The sequence below is a fragment of the Falco peregrinus genome, chromosome 13 (assembly GCF_023634155.1).
Source record: "Falco peregrinus isolate bFalPer1 chromosome 13, bFalPer1.pri, whole genome shotgun sequence".
In the NCBI taxonomy this organism is placed as follows: Eukaryota; Metazoa; Chordata; class Aves; order Falconiformes; family Falconidae; genus Falco; species Falco peregrinus.
This window is the reverse complement of record NC_073733.1, coordinates 4,587,863-4,607,715: the sequence shown is the minus strand read 5'-3', so window position 1 is coordinate 4,607,715 and position 19,853 is coordinate 4,587,863. Positions and strand designations below refer to the sequence as shown.

The following is a 19,853-nucleotide window of genomic DNA, read 5'->3' as shown; positions in this document are numbered from 1 at the left end:
AACCCTATATATAAAGCTTCCAGGCTAACAAATTAGCTCAGATGAGAATCTGCACAGTCTATGATGATGGCTAACACAACATCAGGCCACACAGTCGTATTCATTCACCTGCATAACCTGACAGTTTACTGTGGCAGGACAGAATGCATTAGAGAGCACGCAGGTTACTGGAGCAGTCTCTGATCCACTGGGACATAGGTAGTGCCTTGCTAAGAGTGTGGCTTGCCTTTGTTGGAAGGTCTGGAGCACATGCTACAGTCACTCTGCTGCTGGAGATGTCTTTTGTCTCTGTCAATCTGTGAGATAATAGCTTTGGGTTTAGCAATATTATTCTCCAAATGCTTTCAGAATACACAAAAAGCCCCAAATAAAGTGCCTTGAAGTTCTTTCCTGTGCATGATTCCACGGGTAGATTACAGAGCTCTGTATACAGATTGTATCATTGCATTGGAAGATCCATTGGGAAAGAAGCCATGAACACCTGAAATAATGTACTCAGAGCCACAGGGTGAGTCAGTGGAGGAGACTGAAATAAAGCACAAGTCCCCAGATACCCCAGCCTGTGTGGAGGATAGCTGCTGCTCGGGCACAAAGCATTGCCACAGCTTTGAATAAAAAGTGTTTTATTTATGTTGACACATCAAGACCAGAAGTGTTCCTACAGTGAGTGGAAGGGAAAGCGGATGCAATGTTTGCATGCTGTCAATGTTACAACCTCAGAATTAGCACTAGCAAGCTCTTCTGAAGTAGTTTTTTCTTTTCTCTCTCTGCTGTAACTTGTTATAGGACTTACTACTTCTGCCCACCATCTGCTGGCAGCATTGAAGCTCTTGCCAAGAAGTGAGGCACAGTTGTGCATGCACAATCTGCTTCAAGCCTTAGCTGCCTCTGTGGGCAATGCATGCAGGCCACAGTCCACATGTAAATCCACTGCATTCCCATGTTGCTGCTGACAAATGACGTACCATTTTCCCATATGCTTTAACAGGCAAACAGATTAATTAGGATGAGAAATGGAAGAAAATAACGTCCTTTTCTGTAACGGCAGTGTGCTGTAATGAGGAGGGTTCAGCCTTCTTTCACTCAAGCAGCACAGAGATTTACTTCAGAATCTGCATTTACATCAGTGCCCAGACATGTCACAATGGCCTTAGAGTCTATGGTGGAATAAAGGATACAGGCACCTACATGGAAAAGAACTGAAAAGAACCAAAACTAACAACACAGAATCAAGGAAACTCCAAGTTCTGATATGACAACCATAGCAGAGTGACAGACAGCAAAGACAAAAGGTACAAATGGGTAGGAGATCAAACACATAGCAAAAATATTTAATATACTTGAAATAAAAATGCTTTTTAAATAGTTTCACATTTAATAGTGTGAAATAGGTGAGAATTCTGAAAAAAATGGGTCAGATAATCTTTTATTAATCAGGCTTCATTCAGCTTTCCTTGCCTTTTTAATGTGATAATTCAAAATCCAGCTAAATGTAAATATTGATGCTTAAGTCATGTGTAAACCCACTTACTTTTTTACAAATGCAAGGGACAAGTACATAAGATGGTATTCCTTTCTTTCTGTCCTGAGAAAACAACGATCTTTGATTACCTTTCCAGTGCTGAAAGAGTTCAGTCTTTTTTAATTCTTATTAAGCAGGACAGGCTGCAATTTTTTTCTCTATTGAAATCACAGGAAAGTACGAAAGACCCTTGTCTAGATGGATTAAAGAAACCTGATTTGTCCTTCATTACTGGCCTTAACTCCAGGAGCTGGCCATTGTTCAGCATTTCTGGTTATTTTAATCTCCTTCTGAAAGGCCCTACTAACTGTTCATTAAACTTCATCAGATGACTCACCGTTTTGTTCCTGTGAGTCATTCAATCAGTTAAAATCAGGAACACAATAGTTGCCATTTCACATTAGGCTATATGTTCATGCAATAAAGTCTAGTTCTGATGCTAATTAGCACCTGATGCTTATGGAGAAGGTTTAAATGCTGTTTCACAACTCATGCATGAGCTGACTTTTAGATCACTGAATGGGTGTTGTTCGTTTTTTTTAAAATCAACAACATACTTCCCATCATGCCTTCAACATACCTACGGAAGTTTACCATGCATTTGGGATTGTAAAAGCTTTTCAGATTATATCAAACCTGAGTTCAAGAACAACCAACACTGGAATCTTGAAGGAAAACCATGACATGAACTATGACTATAACTTTTCTAAAATCAGAGTCTTGATGAGACATGTGCCAACAAATTTAACACTGTCTAAGTAGCTGAAGAACATCAGGAGCCCCTAAACAAATTAACTACTTCCTGGGGAAAATCTTTCTGAATATTGTCAAGAGAACGTTATATCCAGTAAATCAATACCTACTGATGGTCAACTGTTGTGTGGTGTTCACATGCAATATGCAATGTGGTACCATGAAAGTGAACAGCAATCTCTGTTTTGTATCACCTGTGTTAATACTGTGGGTCACTTGAATGTCAGCTATGAAGCTCTCCTGGAACCCTGAAGTGCTTATTTGGTGGCTCGGCCATTTCAGTGAAAGACCATGTCTAGTTCTCTTTTGGAAAAAAACAGGCAAACAGATGACACACCTCGAAGTCCACCCTCTCCATCATGACTCTAAAAATTCTCCGTGACTCTAAAAATGATCAATTAATTACCAGAAGTATGATATTCAGCCTGGCCTTTAATTTATAGGCTTTGGGGCTCTCCAGGTGTGCTACACCACCAGTCCAGTTGCGCTACACCACCAGTCCAGTTGCTACTGAAAAGGGAGAGAGGCATCTCAAGTGGGGCAAGCTGCTGCAGCAAATTAAGATTCCCATTTTCCTTCTCTTCTATTACTGAATGAATGTCTCAGATCCACATCAATGAACCCATCACCACTTCTCCAGTTGCAAGGTCACTGGTCTTCTTTAAATAATGATTAGAAGGGGACACTTCTGACCTGTGCAATAATTAACATTTGCATTGCACAGGAGGTTATTCTAAATCAGTCTGTACCTGTAGGGAACATATGGGAGCACTGTGGACCTTGATTTCCTGCCTGAGAAATGGAAACCTCTAAAATTTTGTTAGGGCAGGAGGCTGTGAGACAGTGGTTGGTATAACCTAAAGCCACAACTGCACTTAACCAACCAGAGAATTCGTCTCCAATATCTATTAAGTGCCACTGTACACTAGCACCAGTTCCTTCTTTTTGAAAGATGCCAAAGTTTCATATGCAAGCACCCGAGGTCAGTGTATCCAAAGACACACAATGTGGTTTTCTCTTGAGCACAGTTAATATTCAGACACCAGAAAACAATCACTCACCATCTTGATGGTTACCTGAATCGGCTGGAGACTTGCTCCGGCGCATGGGGGCTGGACTCTTTGCTGAGCTCTTCTGAGGGGTGGGAGATGACTTACTGCCCGTGGCAGCCGCAGGGCTCCCTTTCATCACCCGGCACTCTAAGGGAACAGACAGCAGCCGTGGTTATGTCCCTGCCTACTCCTGCTGCCTGCGGGCACCAGCTATGAAACACCCACGGGCAGCTTAGGGCTTCGTCTCCAAAGCGCTGCAGAAAACATCAATTCCAAAGGAAAAGCTGATATCTTCACATTTTCTCCAGAGCAGAAAGGAGACTTTTTTGGGGGGAGGGCAAAAAGGAGAACAGCTTTACGCCTCTAGAGGAGGTACTGAGACAGTGCACGTCAAGATCAGGCTGGCTCCCTAGCAGGGCCCATCTTCATACCTGTGTCCCACCCAAGGTTTTCTGCCCTTCCCCTTGCCTTGGTTCTCACCAACTAGTCAGCACAATGAAAATGATCAACACTGATCAAAGGAATAATCAGGCCCAAAAAAAGAGTTAATTTGCTGTTACCCTTCCATGAAGACCTAGTATGAGGAGCCCAATTTATGCAGGTGCAGAAAGCCAGCAAACAGCTCATGGCACGATGTAAAGTCCTCCGGGTGGCAGATGGGCCATTTGCCCCAGGAGGCTTCCACCCAGCCTGAATCAACCTCTTCTGTGGTTTCAACAAGCTGCAACTTTTCAGATGCAGAAAGCAAAGATGACAAAGTGGTTTTACAAAATATGTCCTCTGCGCTGGCTACTCATGCCTTTCAGAAAGGTTTGTATAAACCAGTCTGGTAGATTTATGTACTTGAAAACATGAGCAGATGAGAAGCCCAACTGTGTTTTCTTAAAAAATAAATAGGCCAGGAAGAGTGAAAAATGTAAAGATGACCTACAGTGTCCTGCAGAAGGGAACTGAAATGCTGACAAACCTCTGTGTGTCCCTGGATTTCAGGCATGCCAGATCTTCAAAACCAGGGTTTATTTACATTGGGACCTAACAGAAAATGCACTTTCCACCCCTCAAGTTATTAACTCAGTTAAGAAGGCAGCAATTAAAAGGGGATTTCCTTTTTGTCAAATGCTAACTGGCCTCACCTTATCTCCTACAACAAATCGTCCTCACCAAAGTGTGAAAAGTAGGTCTTTTTTACAGGCATGAATTAGGTGTTCCTCATACAGACGTTTTTGTGGGTAAGTTCAGCACAGCATGCATGGGCTGGGCTGAGGGCTCCGAGGGCTCCCTTGACTGGATTCCCTAATGGGAATCAACTAAAGCAGCACATAGTGGATAAAGAATTGGTCAACCGAAAACAAGTTGTCTGACCTAAATGGATGTGTTATTTATTTATATATCAGTATATCTATGAAATTGTAATTGCCTTAATTTTTTCCCCAGGCTTTCCTCATTCTAGAACACCCAAGAGTCAGTCTCTTTTTCTTCCAGATGGTTTGCAAGAGAGTTTGCTGTTGGGTCATGCAGTACAAGAATATGAAGAGAGGATGCCCTGTGCTCCAGGGATACTGCATGGTGATAATTAAACCTACAATGAGTTTATACTCTCTCCTGCTAAATTAGTTTTGGAAACTATAAATCAGTGATATAAATAGTTGTGGGTTTTTTCCAAAGCTACTTGACTTCTCACAGGTGATGCCACAGAAAAGCTTGTAGGGCTCCAGCAGTGGCACAGCCCTGATTTTCCATACTTGAAGAGCAGCAATGACTTGGAGGGGGGGTATGGAAGGTAGACTATCCTCAATACTAAAGAATATAGTGTTTGATGAGACACTGTGAAATAGCCACTGGGGAGAGTATGCAAATAACTGCTCATGGCGTTAACCTGTCAAGCCAAAACACAGAGAAAACTCATCTTCTGTCACTGGAGAAATATTATTTTTCAATGGTCTTCCATAAAAACAGTGCAATATTTGAATCTTAGAGCATGATTCATCTGCCCATAGGCACAAAATGCTATGTGAGATACACTAGAGTACAGCCTCCCCAGAGCAGAGTGGGTCTGCTGGTGCCCCCGTGTGATATCTGTCAATCCTGTATCACATGGGTATCTCTCAGAACCCAAGGGGGGCTTCAAAGGGTGTCAGACATCTATATTTGGTCACCTGAATTACTCCCTAAAAAATAAACCTAAAAAGGAAAGCTACTTTATATTGTGTCTTAAAAGATTTCAAATTTATTTTCTTCCCAGGGGAGTAATTCCTTGAAAAGAAACTCAGCTTTGCATTTTCCAGCACAGAAAGGCTGACTCCGAGGAATTCCTCCAGCTCAGCTGTGGGCAAGTGTCAGTACTCCAAAGGCAATCACTGAGCATCCTGAAACAAGGTTCCAAGGGTGGAAACCTGACTGTGCTGAAGTTACTGGAAACACGTCTCTAGATGCCACGGGGGGCATGACATTTCCATGGGCTGATGCTGAAACCAGTGGTTAAGAATGAGACATAGCAACATCATTTGAAAGGTGCTCAGCACCAGGGATTACAGGGCAGAAGCTGTGGTGGGCAGTCGGGGGAAAAAGATGACATAATCCTCTCTTAGTTATTTCTCATTTTGTTTCCTGATGTCCTGCCAGAGTGAACTTAATAACCAGCAATTGAAGTGCATGTTATCCAAACAGGCAAGAAAAAGTACTCCATGACAGAGGAGATTTTAAAAAGTGACATTTATCTGCAAGACCTCAGAGCTAACAGTTCTCCTTGCAGTATCTGACTCATAACAAGGGAAGATGATGGGTGTATAATGGGAAAACTTTGCTGGCTAATAGCTCTTCATCTGCTTCTTGAGAGGTGCAGGGCACACCTGCTCCCCTAAAAATACCACTGAGAGCTGCAGTTACTCAGTGCCTTCCCAACAGCAGGCTTGGCATATTTTTGCTAGAGAACTCCAAGCTGGAAAAATCAGTAATAACCAGGAGTGTAGTCAGAAAGCTGGGCTTCCCATCAAGTTGTTCTGCTAGGACTGCATCCAAACTGTTTTACAGTGTGGAACTCCCCATGGAGCTGACTCAACTGCTGAGTGTTAAAAAAAATTATGAAACTCGGGTTACATATTGCTTCCCCAGCCTGACACAGGCTTTATTCTCTGCCTGCAAAGTTCCAGCTGGACCTTGGAAACTTTCTTTGAATTACCCAAGACCACCAGATGGGTTCATCTGGAGTACACAGGTCAGAAGTAACAGCCTCAAATAAAATCAGGCTTGCAAAGCATTCATAAAAATACAGTATTTGAAGATTAGTCTGCTTAACTTCCTGGTATACAGCAAAAGTCCTCTTTGCTTTTCAATGCCAAGCTAGTTTCTAGCATATAAGACAGCATGGGACTCCTGTTCCTTATACAGGATACCTAGAGCTTTGGGAAATGAGCCTGAACGTTTGGAGACCACATTTTCTTCTAATTTAAATGGCAAAAGTTACATTAATTTACTGTTGCTGCACTCACTGGCACCAGCAGACAGCCTGCACTGTTGGTATATACAGTTGCCAGGTAGGGTAGGTGGTAATAGCTACAAGCAAGCTCTGCATATTCTGTGAAATAAAAGATTTTATGGCTTAATTGATCATAGAGACTCACATTATTACAGATCTGTGCCTGCAGTTGCAACAGAGACAAATAATGGTGCTGTCCCAGTCCTCCCCCTAAAGAGGGAATTACTGCCCTGCTTTTTGAATCAGCAGAAGCAAGCCGTGGAGGGAGTGATTTTTCTTTTAACAGTTCATTTTTTAATATTCACGTGTGTATGTAAGGACAAAGTCCTTCTACTGTTTAGTTCTCAAGATAAATGTATCTTTCTGACTGCAACTGGATGAAATTGAGAGGATATACATGAGCAGCTTTTGCAGTAAATGTCAAATGGTGTAGAAATCCATCTATTCTGACTTGGGCTACCTCAGTCAGTATTTGCCTGATTATAACATCCACTGACTGTACAAGTATCACAGAAGGATGTGAAATTCCATGTGCTAGGTTTTAAAAACAGAACAAAAGCATGCAGCATTGTTATCTGATACAAGCAACCGAATAGAAAACAAATAAAAACACAAGACTGGAGCAGTGTGTGTTTGATGTTACCGCTTTCATCCAGAGAAAAGTCATCCTGTGCATAGCGGAATTTTTCTGGACCACAGGCAATAAACACATCATCATCCCCAAAGAAATCGTGGAGACAGGTCACCTACAGAGAGAGCAAAGTCATTCATTTTAGTTTTAATTGGCAACATTCTGATGTGGCTTAGTTTTAATTTAAACAGGAGGGAGCTGCCTCTCTGCTGTTCCCCCTGTCCCAGGGTAATTCAGTCCTACCCCCTGTAAGTCTGGTGCACAACACAACTTCTCTGGGAAAGTCAAGTGTAAACGTGTAATTTTAAATAAAAACACTAAAAAAAAACCAAAACCAAACCAAAGCCCAACTACCTTGCAAATTCTGTGAGATATGGCATTTCCAATCCATTCAGGAGTTGACAGAATACATTAATTACCTTAATGAATGACACAGGCATTCCTGAGCTACTTCTAAAATAAGCATCAGAGGTGCCCCCCATGCCATGTTGGCAGGCAAGGCTGTGACACCACTGCCCGTGCCGATGAGTATCTCAGTACTAACAGAGCCTAAAAACTCAAAGAACCACTAAGAATGCAAAGAGCTACTGGGCACAGGTGCAGAAATGTGACTTTTCCTGAGCAGGCAATTTTGATGATAGGTATTAAAGCCAAAAGGTTTATCTGCGCCATTGAGGGAGAGACCCAAAGTATCATTGGACACCTTTCCCACCCAAGCATCATTTAAATTCCAGATGTGTCTCCTTCTCCCTGCTTTTCCACCAGACATGGGATGCTAAAGCACTGTTCCTGGCTGCAGAGCTGCCCACCCTACAGAATCCTGTTCAACATCTGCTTTTCTAGGTGCTGTGGTGTGAACAATGAGCCATTTAGATCTTTACACGGTTGCAGTTGTGGTAAGTCACAGTTACCAATGAAATAATTAATGTGATCACACAGCAACAGCAAGATAACTATGCCAGTGGTAACTCCACTGAAACCAGCAGTAATCGTGCAGTAACTCAAGATAATGCTATTGTGTTATATCCATGGACCTAAAGTTGATCTGAATCTTCTTGGTGCAATGACTAGTGGAAAACGGGCACAGCATAGCTCTTTAGAGAGATCCATAAACACCCAGACTTGTCATTAATCTCTTGTACAAAAATGCCTTTTATTCAGGCTCCTGGCAAGCTGATAGGTGCTCTTCCATCCTCAGAAAATGCTTTGAAAACTCATATGAAGTAGAAAGTAACGCTGTTTTTCTGAAGAGGAGAAAAACACTACTGAGAAAATGGTGGAAGTCTCAACTTCAAAGCCTTTGTGTAGCTGTTCAAGAGGCAAGTGTTCAGCACAGCACCTGCCTCCAAGGGCCAGAGGGGCACTACAGCACACCTATACAACTGACTTTGTCCAGAACTTCAGCCTGAGCTCCTGACATCCCAGCCAGACACTAAGTACGGTGTCAGGAGGAGCAAAAATGCTCACCTGTGAACACACCAGAGGGAAACATCCCCAGCATCAGCCAGCCTGGTGCAGCCCAGCATAAATGTGGCATTTGTAAAGTTCCATTTTTTCAGGAGAATATTCCAAGGAACTGCAAGATTGGCACTGACATTTATCATGGATGTATGAGGCTGATGCCGATGGCCAATGTTTTGGCATGTCAGGGCACTGGGGTCTTTGCAGAGGGTGGATGCATTGCAAGGGACTGGAGAGAGCACTGGAGATAACCCTGGGGAAACTTACTGTAGACAGAGCTGAATTTCCATATCTACTGATCTCTTAGAGATGGACTGTGAAAAGTTAATTTCAAGCTCTAATAAATCAACTATAAAGAAGGCATTTGGCTATCTTAATAAGGCTCAGTATTTCATACTGGTTAATGTAATGTATAATTAAAGCACTGCCTAGGAGTGCCAGCTCTGGTTATGATGCCAAGCATTAGTGAAAAGCTTGCTTTTTCACATCAGCATGACTTTCAAACTGGAGCAAGCTGAAATCTATGGCTTCAATCAAAGGTAGAATTCTCTTTGCAAACTTCAGTGAATACCAGTTTCTGTTTGCCTAAAATTAGGTTGAAAATAGTTAACATGTTACCTATAGAGAATTCTCACACAGAAAAGAGATGACATTTCAAACCAGCACTTGGTATTACAGTCCTCCCCCTGAGGATGCATGGCACCGATTCATTTGCAAATAATTGGGTTTGGCTCAATACACAAGTTCCCATCTGAATGCTAAGTACTATACTTATGCCATGGAAAAGGCTCCTGCATTGCTTAGCTCACCCCTTCAGCACAGAAACTGCTGCCCAGTTAAACACAGCGCAAAGCTAGAGCACAGCATAAGGGTTCAACAAATTTCCCAGCCTTTTAGATGAAATCAGAAAGAACCCACAGGCGCTTTTATTGCCTCCAGGTCATAAGTTGAAGTGTGTATTTTGTCCTTGAACTCCCCACAACAACCACAAGCAAAAAGAAAGTCCAGGCAACCAAGAAAGCCCTCAGATCGACGGGAAACACCAGCATGCACAAGGGTAGAAACCTGCTTACATGTCAAGCAGAGATACTCACAATTCACTTTGCTGCATTCTTGTCCCTCCAGATAGCAGGTTATTATGTGTATTTTATAATTATGAATAGCTGGCTGGATGAGTACTGGAGGCTTGTAAATTAATTAGATAATCTACTTGTTGAGCTCCTAGTATTCAGGAAACAATAACTTCTGCGTTTGCTTGATGTGTTACCCTTTGGTTTCCTGCTGTAACTTGCACTGTTAAGAACTCACCATTAAACGGTAGAAAAGACAGCCAGAAGCCAACCTCACTCTCATTAAATAGTGCAAAACACTGCACAATTCAGAAAATAACAGGTGTCACATGTTAGGAGGCTTTAGTTATGTTGCTTACGCTCACCATGTGTGTGGTATTTTCTATTTCCTTTTTGTTTATTAAACTTAAGTCCTTGATTATTACTGTGTGTCCCTGAGACATGCCCCATATGTATTGCTGTCTACATAAAGACACTGGAGTAAACTTTGTGAAAACACGTGATTTAAGTGCTGGGTCTCACAGCACGAGAGCCTGCTTGCCTAAGTGGTGCGTAGAAAAAGAAGAACACCAGGAGAAAGCCCTAGATACTGCTCATCACTGAAGGACATGAAGCTAAAGAGGATACAAGGTGGGAAGCAGGACCATGGACTTCTGCTGGGATAGCTGCTTTGAGACCTTAGCAGCCAGTACGAAACATTTCAGGGTTGTTCTTGACAAGCAAGGCAAACCTCTACCCTGCATTAATTATTTTAGGGGGTTTTAGTGAGTCCTGGATAACCTTGTAAGTCTTCTTATCTCCATTCTTAAAAAGTCTTTTTTCTCATGTTTTCTCAGTAAAAATAAAAAAACATAACGGGTCTCCCCACAAGCAGTCTAGAGTGTTTTGAAAGTACTTCCTTTAATCTACTATTCTAATTATATCCAATAATTAGTCTGAACACCGTGAAAGCCCTGAAAGCTCACATCAACCAAAATTTGCCCCAGCTGATAACCTGACAATCATTGGTTTCAAATGCTGCATTTTGCTCTTAGCCACAAGTTTATTAAAGCACAAGACAAAGGCCACCAGCAGCCTGCTAGTGCAAGGACCTATGCTGCTACCTGAAAATGCTGATTTTGTTGGTGACTAGTATCATGCACCCTTAGCAATGACACCAGAAACCCTCCAATCAGTAAGATTTTGCCTTTTTCCATTTTAAGTCTACAAGCTTTTTTATTTATAAGAGAACTTAAACTGGTGTATATAATTACAGCAGACAGGGTAAATAGCATTGATTTCCAAGATATATGTTCATGCCTTTGTTTAAAGGAGGATAATATTTAATTTGAAATTCAGGATTAAAAAGACAATATTGACTTTAAAAGGATCATACTGCATGAAATGTTTTCTCTCCAATTCCTGTAGCTTAAACAATTCCAATGAAGGAAGTTAAATCTTCACACTCCAGTTGATGAGGCACAAATTTATTTCTTACAAAGTAATTATTTCTAATAGATTTGATGCTAACATTTTTCTTTGTGTCAAGGTTTGATTTTTTAAAAAAAAACTTTGTAATATATAATTACAGAAGAAATAGAAATTGGTAGAGATTAACAGAGATTTTAGGGAGTACAAAACTCTTTGCAATTCCTTAGGTTTTCATTAGGCGTGGTTTCTTTTCTCATTAAATGAAATCCTTCTTTGCTTATATTAGTAAAAACCTTCCCTGAGAGGACAATATAGCTAGGATTTGCAAGAGGTGATCTCTGCAGTGACAGTCCATTAGCATCTGCTGCAGCAATTTTAATTGCAGAGAAGATACAGCCTTCTGAGAGATGCTGAGCCTTCCTATTCATTTTAATTCAGTAGTTGTAGACCTAAGCATTTTTCAGGATTTTGACAAAATGGAGCTTGCCTCATGCATCTCTCTAGATGTGATTTGCTGAATCACATTTGCTAGATCACAATTTGCTGAAATATTTGTGATGCTACAGATATTGGGAGCTCACCTGGGAAAGGAGCAGTAAATATGCAGGATATATACCTGCACAGCTGTGAGTAACTGGCTGTTTCTACCATCCTCCAGGAGGCAGCAGCAGTATTTAAAAATTGTAATTCATTAATAAACTATATAATTTTAAAGAATTAGAAATCAAAAGCCTGCAGACTTAAGCCTTAGCCTGAATCACCTACCTGTGCAGAACACTTCTTAAAAGGGGGTTATGATGAACCATCTCCCTTTGCTCCATCCCATAATGTGCAGAAGGCAGTCCGCTATGTCTGCACAGCTAGCTAACGGGTTGCCCTTGCTGCCACTCTCTGCAAGTACAAACATCATCGCAGCAGTAACACGGGCCCAGCCACATTTGGGTTGCTTTCACTGCTGGATCGAGCTCTGCAGTTTCCACCGCTGATCCAGCCCAGCAGCTCCTGTGGCTGCCACTTGAGCAGGAGGCCTCTGGTAGCCTGGACGGGCCATCACTGTTTGCTAAGAAGATGACAGAGCATGTCTCTGAAGAGGAATACATCACCAGGAGGGTTAACTGAACTGCCTTTCTCACCTTTCTGAGAAATGCCTTTATCACAGGTTCCTATTGTTAGCTGACAGGCAAGGCTGAACAACGGCCAGGCAGTACAGCTAGCAATCATTCAGAACAGCGGTTTACCTACACAGTCCTGCTTCCAGGCTTCCCAGCTCTTCCTCTCGTCATGGAAAGACAAAATACCTCTGCCAAAAAGTCCAGCAGAGGTCTGGCAAAGGAGAATTAGTATAATACCACCACAGGTTTGACCTGGGGCCCAAACATCTCCCATCTTGGGGGGCTGTCATCTTTAACCAACTGCTTGACTCCCTGCAAGTCTTAGGGTAAGTGAGGGCTAGTGCAAGGCTTCTTCCCATGCTCCAATCCCCCTTAGTCATAACGACGATAACTGTTCCCTCTGTAATGTCCCGCCACTGTAAGACTTTGTATAGCAGAACAGAAATCAGTAAGAGTACATAGGTAGCTTCAAACTGTTCCCTAAGCTTCTGCATATCTAACGGTTATGCTCAAAGATGCTTTCTTTAAAACATCATACTTCTTCAGCATGTCAGCTTCCAGAGCTCAGAACAGGGGAAAAGCTGTCTTCAGAAACATCTTCCTTTAAGGCCAAAAAGACCATAGAAGACAATTTGCATGCTGTATACACAAAAAGCCTATCATGAGCAGAACCGAATCGAGACATACTCTTATTTTCTAGGTTCCTTTGATAACTGCTATAAAATTGAACACACCTGACCATCTGTCAGCTAAAGACAATTAATGTATTTTAGGTGCCTGGCCACGTCCTTTTTCTTCCAGCACTAGATGCTAGATGGAGCTAAGGAAGTTAGACCAGCAGCTAAACAGGCACTGAGAGTTAAGTGAGCTGAGAATGTAATTAAAATCTTTTTAAATTCTGTTTTAACTCAAACCAGAAATCTGATGGACTTATTTATGCCCCATCACCTGTACCCCAAATCAAATTGGCAGTGGTATGTTTATTTCAGTTCTGAGAAACCAAAGTCCTAAAACACAAAGGCAACTGTGCTTTACAATTAATCAGTTGGGTGTTTGCAATCAATAAAGCATGGTACAGAAACCAAACACATGCAGACTTGTCCACAGGAAGATTTAGCAAGGTCATGCACCAGAGTGAATACTGGGAGTTAATGAACATGCGGAGCAGACTTTACATGAACTGCTTTCTCTTCTCTGAGAAGCTCTTCACCACATGTCCAGAAAGAGAAATATTTCAGAAGACTTAAAGGGTTAAGGGGATATGATGGAAAATAAAGTTGTTGATATTGGAATGCACAGCACTTAATACATACTTTTTTTTAACAGTCTGAAGACTGCAGGCCCAAAGCAGACACTGAATTGATTTACATTTTATTAGGTTTTGGTTTCCTGCATTTAAAAAGAAGAGATGTTTGGATTCAATTATTTCTTTAAAGTATGCACACACCCACTCAATAGATTCCACATTTGCATTCACAGAAAGAGAATTACTTATCCGCTTTTATGAAAAAACACTACTGAAAATGGATAAGCAATAAAAGATGAGCAGAAAAAGCAGAGATGTTGGCAGTCAAAAATGGAGCAGGAGCGCTCCTGCATGCCCAGCCCATGCCACAGAGGTGTGTGCAGTTACACTTTGGGGAGACCTTCTCTGAGCTACTCAGCAGTGAGGGAAGGGGACTCTCCTCTGCTCTCCCATCTCTGCTCTCCCGTGCTATCAAATATCCATGTGGAAACCTGGTCATGCTGTCCCCTCAACTACTGCATTTGCAGTGAGCCGTTATGAAGGGTTGGAAAAATCATCTCTACCACCTACATTTCAGGGCCCATAATTTGACCTCTCAATCAAAACATGCAGTGAGATTTCCATTCTTTAAAATGTTATTCGGAGATACCAACTTGCATTCGTGGAGAGCCATGGTTTACATTTAAGCCTACGTAGTTTGATTTAAACAATCAAATTCCACTCTTCTGGAGAGATTTTTTTTCTTCCTTTCTCACCTTCAGAAGAAAAAACTCTGGGCAAGTCATTATGATCAAGCATCATTTTATTTCATGCAAGAGGGAATGTTTACACCTTTTTATTGATGAAAAATGTAGATCCTCTTAATTAGACTGTATAACTACAGTAGGTTGATCATGAGTGCTCTGTGTCCACTTGGACTATTTTGTTATAATGCGACTAAACCAGAGTAGGGACACCAGTTTCTGACCAATATGCATTATTTCTGTAATAAGCATCTGTGGTGGTTGTTTAAGTGGAATAAGAAATATTCACGCATGTATGTGCACAGCAGCTTGTCAGACTTCATGCATGAAGAAACGCTGTTCTCAAAAGGGCTGCAGCACAAGGTGCCTATTTGGTTAAGTATTGGATACATTTGAAATAGAGTAGAATAGAACAGAAAAAAGGAAAAGAAAAGAAAGGAGAAAGGAGAAAAGAAAGGAGAAAAGAAAAGAAAAAAGAAGGGAAGGGAGGGGAGGGGAGGGAAGGGAATGGAAGGGAAGGGGAGGGGAGGGGAGGGGAGGGAAGGGAAGGGAAGGGAAGGGCAGGGCAGGGCAGCGCAGGGCAGGGGAAAAGAAAAAAGAAAAAAAGAAGAAAAAAGAAAAAAAGAAGAAAAAAGAAAAGAAAAGAAAAAAGAAAAGAAAAGAAAAGAAAAGAAAAGAAAAGAAAAGAAAAGAAAAGAAAAGAAAAGAAAAGAAAAGAAAAGAAAAGAAAAGAAAAGAAAAGAAAAGAAAAGAAAAGAAAAGAAAAGAAAAGAAAAGAAAAGAAAAGAAAAGAAAAGAAAAGGAGGGAAAAAAAGAAAGCAAGGGGGGGGGGAAGGTCAATAGCCAAGCTACCCAATAGGAATGTTAAAGCTGAATTTAATATATCTGGTGAATTAGTGGTGCTTCCAAACTGTGTGAAATCCAATTAGCCTCTGGAAGGAAGGTTAGTTTGTTAACCCTGTTCCCCATACATATGGAGGGGACTATGAAACAGATACTCAGGCTGTTGGTTCTTTTTACCCAGCAGAAAGGCTTGCTCTTGGATTCATGAGAGTATTAGGCTGAGGATAAATGTGCTGTGCAGTTTGGGGGCATAAGAAGCACAGCCATCAACACCAACACATAAAGATTACACTTTCTCCAGCCAAAAAACCATAAAACCAGAAATTCTAGGTGACAGATTAAGACTATGAAAGGAAAGATTTCCAGCACACATTGCCCCAAAACAGATAGCACTTAAGAATTCAGAAAACTGTAAAACCACTATTCCTAATGATCTCCCCTCTTCATTCTTGTGAGGAAACAATAGTTCTGGACTACAAAAGAGCATCAGAGACTTTGGAAGTAGCATGACTATATGGCCAAGGTCAAGCAACACTACTTGAAACAGGAGTCTTGAACGCAGGGGCACAGGGGTCCTAACAACCTACTCCAGGTCAGGCTGAAGAACCAATGGGCTGGAATTTCCAGTTAATGGGATTTCCAGCAACAAGCTCCTAAAACCTAGAGCTGTTGCTGATCCTATTGTGCATATCTTCATAAAAGAGAAAGGCTCTTGCTCAGCTTTGTGTGAGTTTTTCTTTAACGGTACTGATGGTGATGGGGAGGCATAGGTAAACAGATCCTCACCCTGGTTAAAGCACCAACAAACAAAACACCCTGTACCAGGACTGAATGGTTTGCTGCGTGCCTGCAAGCAACCTCCTCCATCTCCAGGGAGCACAGAAGAGTATTGCTATTAGCGGACCAACAGGCCCAGGAGGCTGAAAAGCTGCACCAAGCATTTACTGCTTGTAAGCAAGCTCTGAGAGGCTGGAGGAGACCGATAGCCACACCATGACTTTGTCTCACAGCAGGTCCCTGCTTTTCCCAAGGAACCCTTGTCTCTGTACCCCATGCCACAGCACCTACCTGGTGCATGAGAAGGTCAAAACCAGCGTCACTACAGCCAGCCCTCTGCCTGCTGACTTTTAGTTGGGGAAAATGGTGGAAAAGGGATGAAGTAAAACTGTAGCTGTGAGACCTGCTCCCACTCCCACATGCAGTGTGTGTTGTCTGCTTAAAAGACTAAGACAACATCACTGCTTTCCTAACCTGCTAGAAGGGTGCCCTGTGAGAGTCTCTCCCTCCTCGATGTCTTATAAGTGTTCCTGGATCCTGCTCCTTCTTTTCTCTTATCAGTCAGCATTATGTAAAAATACTTCCTCCAGTTAATTATTGCACTGTCAGATGCATCAAGAGCTTAGTTTTCAGCCCAAACATTTCTAAGGCCAGTACACTGGCCAGCTACCAAAGAGAGATCCCTTTGTACTTTCACCTACCTGGGTACAGTCATAGACTTCAGCCCAGCACAGCAAGTGGCCAAAGATGAACCCTCACTGGGGGACACTACTGATTTATTCATGCATTTCCATTTGCCAGTGGTAACTGCCTAACTACTGCCCAGCATGTAGCTGTGGAAGCAGAGGGCGACATGCCTGCACAGTGCTTTTGGGCAGAATAAAGTTCTGGCAAAATGAAGATGATTACACAGTTGTACGAAATAGCAGGCTTTGTTCCAGCCTCTCTGTGATGTGCTGTCAAGAGCCATGAGAGAGGAAATTCTGTGTTCAATAATCACTCAGAGTGGCAAAGGAAATTAAATGAAATATGAACAGATTTGGTTTCCATGTAACAAGTGGATGCATTTTACTCACTGAGGCTGTCTCTCTTTAAGAAATGTTGTTCCTCGACATAGTTGTGAGCCCTGCTGACGTCAGCAGCTTCCTTCCAAAATAAGTGATAGGGAAAAATCCGTGTCAGACTTGCCATTATTATTAGCGCATCAGGAGAGCTTGAGGACACTTCAGTTCCAGTCAGGCATCACCGCTGGCTTTGAAGGCAGCACGCTTTGAACGGGCTCTGCCTCCCCCAGCACAGCAGCACACCAACACACTTCACTACAGATAACCTTGTCTTCCTTGGTGTTTGTGGTAGACAGCATATGTTAATCAGGGTTATGGCAATGTATTATCACAATTTTTCCTGGGGAAGATGCACTCTAACTCATTTGAAATTAAAAAACTCTTCTGACCAGACAAGCCTATTCTGTCGATTCAGCCTGTGCACATACTTGTCTCTCAGCCTGCACTGGTTTTATTCAGGGTCTAGGTCTCCAGCTACACAGCCTTTGAAACATCTCTGATATTTTTATTGTACCTAACGGTACTTCTTCTATTAATTAATTCTTGGATGTGTCACCAAGCTCATCCTTTGTACAGGTCCCTCTCTGTTTTGTTCAACATCTGCAAAACGCCAAACACTTTCTCATCAAAGGAGATGGCAAAAAGCAAACCTCTTTACTTCATGCTATCAACTTTAATGTAAAAAAGATGCAAGTATGAAGTATTCAACCTTCAAGTCATCGTTCCTAATACGCATCTCCAAACCTGACAAGGAACAAACTGTCCTGTCCTCCAACAGTGTAACTTCATTTGCAGCCTATGGATCCAAGTCAGCCTAATTCTTGAGGATGATGAGACAATGCAGCCGGTTCTGTATCTAATTAACACTGGCTTTGCATTTCACCCCACTCGTGGCATCAAAGCTGTTGCTCAGTTGCTGAAATATTCTGTAAAAGCTCCTAAAGGCATTTTGACCAGTTACATTTCAGTGTTTGCAAGGATCTTTATTACACTGTTAATTCTGGAGATTAATGGGAATTAAAAATGGTGTCCTTTAAAAATTAAATTGTTTCACCCTAATTTCTGTTAATCTTTGAATAAAGCTATTTTTTTTTTCTAATTAACAGGTCCTTTCAATTCAGCTGACAGCTAACAGAGTAATGGAAAATTCAGCATTATGTCCTGAGCTAAACCATATTAAGGTAGAAATTAACTATGTTAAGCAGGCTGTGAGATGAAAATACTTTGTACAGAACATGCAGCAAGGCTGCTGAAATGAATGTCCCAAAGTCCCTCACATGAAAATGCCCTTTTTATTTCTTTTTTCTTTTTTTTTTTTTAAATTTGAAATATATCCTATCCCTTCCATGTCTACAGGACCAACGACAAGTTCTAGCTTAGTATGCAGTAATGTTAATGGAGTAATTGATGCAGGAATACTGAAATAGATGATGTGTAAAATGGCAGGCTGCATAATTGTCTGGAGTGAGTTCAAGCATTTCTGCAGTGAAAAATAGTCCTGTTTTATAATCCCATCACGTCTCCTTGCTGCTGTGTAGCAAGAAAATTTCATTTGGAGATGATCCCACGATGCAGTTGATTTACTAAGGGGATTCCAAAAGGCAAAAGGTTAAAACCTTCTTGCCCCAACTAAATAGCACCTGGGAGAGGTATTAAAGGGTCCACACTAGTTTTGGGAGTATCATTCAAATTACGTCATTATAATAAATGTATAGCACATGATTCTTTGCTTTTGAGCAGTGGCAGAAGAGTACTTGGTTAAAAAAACCCCCCACTGTTCCTTTTTAACATTTTATCTTTCTTTTTGAAATACAAAGTATTATGTGATGGAAGAAGGGGGAACAGAAAGGAGCTTTAAAAATTATGATGCAATTAATTTCTTCTTCTGTGAAACATGCAAGTTCCATTGTATTTGGATGGCATTTTTCATAAAATGAGTTGTAGACTACTGAAGCAATTAGAAACTAATTGCTATTAGATTCCCCCAAGAGATATATGATAAGAGAAACAGGAGATGGCCAGAGACTTACAAGCAGACTGTATCTGTTTCTTTCCCAATCCCTAAGAAACAGCAAATTCCACTTCTACAGGTGCCGAGGTGACTACATGAGCTCACAGATCAGCCAGCTGCAGATGGTTGTACATATTCACATTCCCTTTAGGCACTGTCTCAGGGATAATTGGGTACTGCTTTTCTTATTTTAACCACAGAAATAATACATCTGGATTTTTTCCTTTTCTCCCCATTGCTGCATGAATTCATCAGCTCTTCGCCTATCCTTGCCTCTCCAACTCTTCCCCAGCCCTCACCCCTCCAGACTGACTATGTCATTTCCATGATAAACGGATCCTTTCTGCTGGTGTGACACTAACAGGAACTGGACTGAGCCATTCATTCTCAACAGCACACTGGTGTGAGAAAATAATGAGCACAGATAGCACTTTGCAATAGTCATCACCTTTCCAGGGGAAGATATTGTAGATTCTTTCCTCCCCCAACCCTTCCTACTGACACTCACCTCTGCAGAAAAGAAAGTATTTCTTGTTCCTTGCAGATTTTGAGTCAGCTTCTGATCTCATTTATGCACCCAACAACCCTGGGCCAAAGCACCAGTTCTGAGTTCTCATTGTAACTGTGCAGATCAGTAACTTTGCAACTAGAATTAAAACCAAAGGATGCTAAATAACCCTTCA

General features: G+C 41.6%; 1 protein-coding gene across 1 annotated transcript in view; it reads right to left on the bottom strand.

The window, feature by feature from the left end:
- DCX (doublecortin) overlaps positions 1–19,853 on the bottom strand; it is an 83,608-nt gene that overhangs the window by 21,216 nt on the left and 42,539 nt on the right. The window contains 2 exon segments of the mRNA XM_027787958.2: positions 3,337–3,474; positions 7,446–7,548. Of these exon segments, the coding sequence (XP_027643759.2) occupies positions 3,337–3,474; positions 7,446–7,548 (241 nt within the window).